Source organism: Mandrillus leucophaeus, unplaced genomic scaffold (genome assembly GCF_000951045.1).
Source record: "Mandrillus leucophaeus isolate KB7577 unplaced genomic scaffold, Mleu.le_1.0 Scaffold121, whole genome shotgun sequence".
Classification (NCBI taxonomy): domain Eukaryota; kingdom Metazoa; phylum Chordata; class Mammalia; order Primates; family Cercopithecidae; genus Mandrillus; species Mandrillus leucophaeus.
In genome coordinates this window covers 7,188,430-7,191,777 of record NW_012100432.1, presented here as the reverse complement: position 1 = coordinate 7,191,777, position 3,348 = coordinate 7,188,430, and the positions used below count along the sequence as shown (strand labels likewise).

Sequence of the window (3,348 nt, the reverse complement as noted above, 5' to 3'; positions counted from 1 at the left end):
TTTTTGTTTTTTTTAGTAGAGATGGGGTTTCACCATATTGGTCAGGCTGGTCTTGAACTCCTGACCTCGTGATCCGCTTGCCTTGGCCTCCCAAAGTACTGGGATTACAGGCATGAGCCACCAGGCCCGGCCGGTCGGCTTCATCTTTATGGCCCTAGTTTTGCCCATTGCTGAACCTGGTCCAGATTAGGTGTCAGTAGGGGTTTGAATCTGACTTTCCAAGAAGGTGGCATTTCTTTTTTGGATGGCTGGTGGTGGCAGATGTTCTTTGGGAGATAAGATCGGAGTGGACCCAAGCCTGGATGTTGTCACACATGGTGCCTCTCCTTCCTTCAGGATCCGGCCGCAGAAGCCAGGATGAAGGTAGCCTGCATCACAGAGCAGGTCTTGACCTTGGTCAACAAGAGAATAGGCCTTTACCGTCACTTTGACGAGACTGTCAATAGGTACAAGCAATCCCGGGACATCTCCACCCTCAACAGTGGCAAGAAGAGCCTGGAGACCGAACACAAGGCCTTGACCAGTGAGATTGCACTGCTGCAGTCCAGGCTGAAGACAGAGGGCTCTGATCTGTGTGACAGAGTAAGTGTCGGGCATCACTGAGTTGCTTGGCTTGGGGCTCTCCATGCCTCACTGCTCTGTCTAGGGCAGACACTGGGCAACTCTCTTGCTTACCTGCATGCTTGTGGGATGAGACTGCATCTGGCCATAGCTTTTCATGTGGTGCCAATCCTTGTGGAGGAACAAGGGATTTTGGGGTCCTGGTTGTGAGCTGGGTGTGGAGGAAGCTCTGCCAGCCTCCTCAGCACTGTGTGCCCATATGGCCAGTATTGAGAGTAGCTGCATCCTCTCATGGAGGCCAGACTGTTGTAGGTCCCAGGCCGCTTATGTCATGGTAAAATGAACTTAGACTTTAGAATCAATAGGTTTGAATCCAGGCTCTGATTCAGAGTTCGTAAACCTGGCCAAGTCACCTAACTTCTGTGCCTCAGTTTCCTCATCTGTAAAATGGGAATGCTGTTAGCCCCTCATAGGGGTTGTGAGTGTAAAATGAGTTAATGCATGCAAAATATTCAGAACCCTGCCTGATACAAGCTATGTAAAGGAGTTATCTGTAAATGAGGATAGTAACCTTTTCGCAGAGGTACCCCTCAGAGTCACTGACTCCCTGTCCACTTCCTGGCATTCCCTCTCCTCACCCTATGTGAATTTCCTCATAGCGCCTACCACTTTTTTCTCTCTATCACCCAGGCTAGAGTGCAGTGGTGCGATCTCAGCTCACTGCAAACTCCGCCTCCTGGGTTCACGCCATTCTCCTGCCTTAGCCTCCCAACAGCTGGGACTATAGGCGCCTGCCACCATGCCCGGCTAATTTTTTTGTATTTTTAGTAGAGACGGGGTTTCACCGTGTTAGCCAGGATGGTCTCGATCTCCTGACCTCGTGATCTGCCTGCCTTGGCCTCCCAAAGTGCTGGGATTACAGGCGTGAGCCACTGCGCCCGGCCTCACTTTTTTTGTTGTTGTTTTTGAGACAGGGTTTCACTCTGTTGCCCATGCTGGAGTGTAGTGGCGCAATCTCAGCTCACTGCAAGCCCCACCTCTAGGCTCAAGCAATCCTTCTACCTCAGCCTCCCAAGTAGCTGGGATCACAGGTGCACACCACCATGCCCAGCTAATTTTTTGTACTTTTTGTAGAGATGGGGTTTTGCTATGTTGCCCAGGCTGGTCTTGAACTCCTGAGCTCAAGTGTTCTGCCTGCCGTGGCCTTCAAAGTGCTGGAATCACAGATGTGAGCCACCATGCCTGGCCCACACCTACCACTTTCTGAAACAATTTATTCTTCTACTTAAGTGTGAATTATATGTCAGTATCTAAGGGCAAGATCCCTTATCTGTCCTTAGTGCTGTTTTCTGGAACCTAGAATTGTGCCTTGCGCCATGGCTTACTAATTTGTTGAATGTTGAATGAATGTGACTATACCAGTCCTCAATGTGACATACAGTAGGTGACAATGGCTGTCACCCCCCCTTCCCTTGCCGTTGATCTTTTGCCTAATTGAATCCCTGGACCTAATTTGGCAAGCTGCAGGGAGAGAAGTGACGTTCATAGAGGAGCTGCTATGTGCCAGGGCGCGTGCCAGGTGCTGCCAAGTACTTTCACACTCAGTCCTCAGAGTCCTGGAACGTAGATGAGGCCCAGGGATGGTGCAGGGTTTGTTCACAAGGGCGTAAGAACAGGGCTTGTGGGTGGTGAAGTTGGCATTTGAAGCCAGGCCTATCTTCCTCCATAGCCAGCCCTGCTGCCCTGGGACACTGTGCTGTTGGCTGCATTTGTGGCTGATCCCTGTGGAGCTCTGGGGTCTATAAGCCTGGGAGATGGTGGGGCCTGCCGAGTGGGGTGGGAGGATCGCTCACAAGTCCTGCCCTGCTCTTACCTCGGCCAGGTGAGCGAAATGCAGAAGCTGGATGCACAGGTCAAGGAGCTGGTGCTGAAGTCGGCGGTGGAGGCTGAGCGCCTGGTGGCTGGCAAGCTCAAGAAAGACACGTACATTGAGAATGAGAAGCTCATCTCAGGAAAGCGCCAGGAGCTGGTCACCAAGATCGACCACATCCTGGATGCCCTGTAGCCCCTGCCCGCATCCTCAGGGGGGCCCAGGGTGCCTGCACTTTGCAGTGGCAGGCAGAATGGGTGGTAGTGGGAGGTTGTGCATGGAGGCCAGTGAAGGCTGACATCTGTAAAAGGCCTTCAAGGAAGAGAAACCAGGCCCTGCCTCAGGCAGTGTGAGAAGCTTGCTGTTTGTCCTTAAATCTTTCCTTTTTTTAAAAAAAAAGAAAAAAAAACTCCAATTAAAAACAAAACATCTTTGTGTTTTGAACAAAGGAATTTTCAATATTTGATTGGTATTCTGTTCTGAAGCTAGGGTATTTTTTCAGCCTATGAAGCCTCCTGTTTTATGCCCTTCTAATTCCTGATGTTTGGGTATTTTGTGAGTGCATGTGTGTTTTTTTTTTTTTTTAAAGTGTGTGTGAACAAATGGAAATAAAGCAGGGACTGTGAACATTTGTTTTTGGTCTGTTGAAGATCTCTCATAATTCTTAATTTTGGGAATAGTGCTTTTATCAAGTGCTTTTTATTTACTAAATAATGGATTTGCTTCTCAGCAGGTTTGTAAGGCAAGTATTTACATTTTACTTATTAGAACACTGAGGTATTCTAGTACCAGAGTGTTGAAAGAGGTATCAGAGTGTTGAAAGAGGTGAAGTGGCTTAGGTCACAGAATGGAGTAGTGGAGTAAGGCCTCCGTTTTTGTAGTTTTTGCATCCTTCCTGTGAGTCATGTTTTACTCAG

At 49.1% G+C, this 3,348-nt stretch overlaps 1 protein-coding gene across 1 annotated transcript in view; it reads left to right on the top strand.

Moving 5' to 3' along the window:
- RPN1 (ribophorin I) overlaps positions 1-3,063 on the top strand; it is an 18,617-nt gene extending 15,554 nt beyond the window's left edge. Inside the window, exons 6-7 of the mRNA XM_011971305.1 lie at positions 337-582; positions 2,444-3,063. Coding sequence (XP_011826695.1) covers positions 337-582; positions 2,444-2,626 — 429 coding nt within the window. The 3' untranslated portion in view covers positions 2,627-3,063. The remainder of the gene's footprint in view (positions 1-336; positions 583-2,443) is intronic.
- The last annotated feature ends 285 nt before the right edge of the window (positions 3,064-3,348 follow it).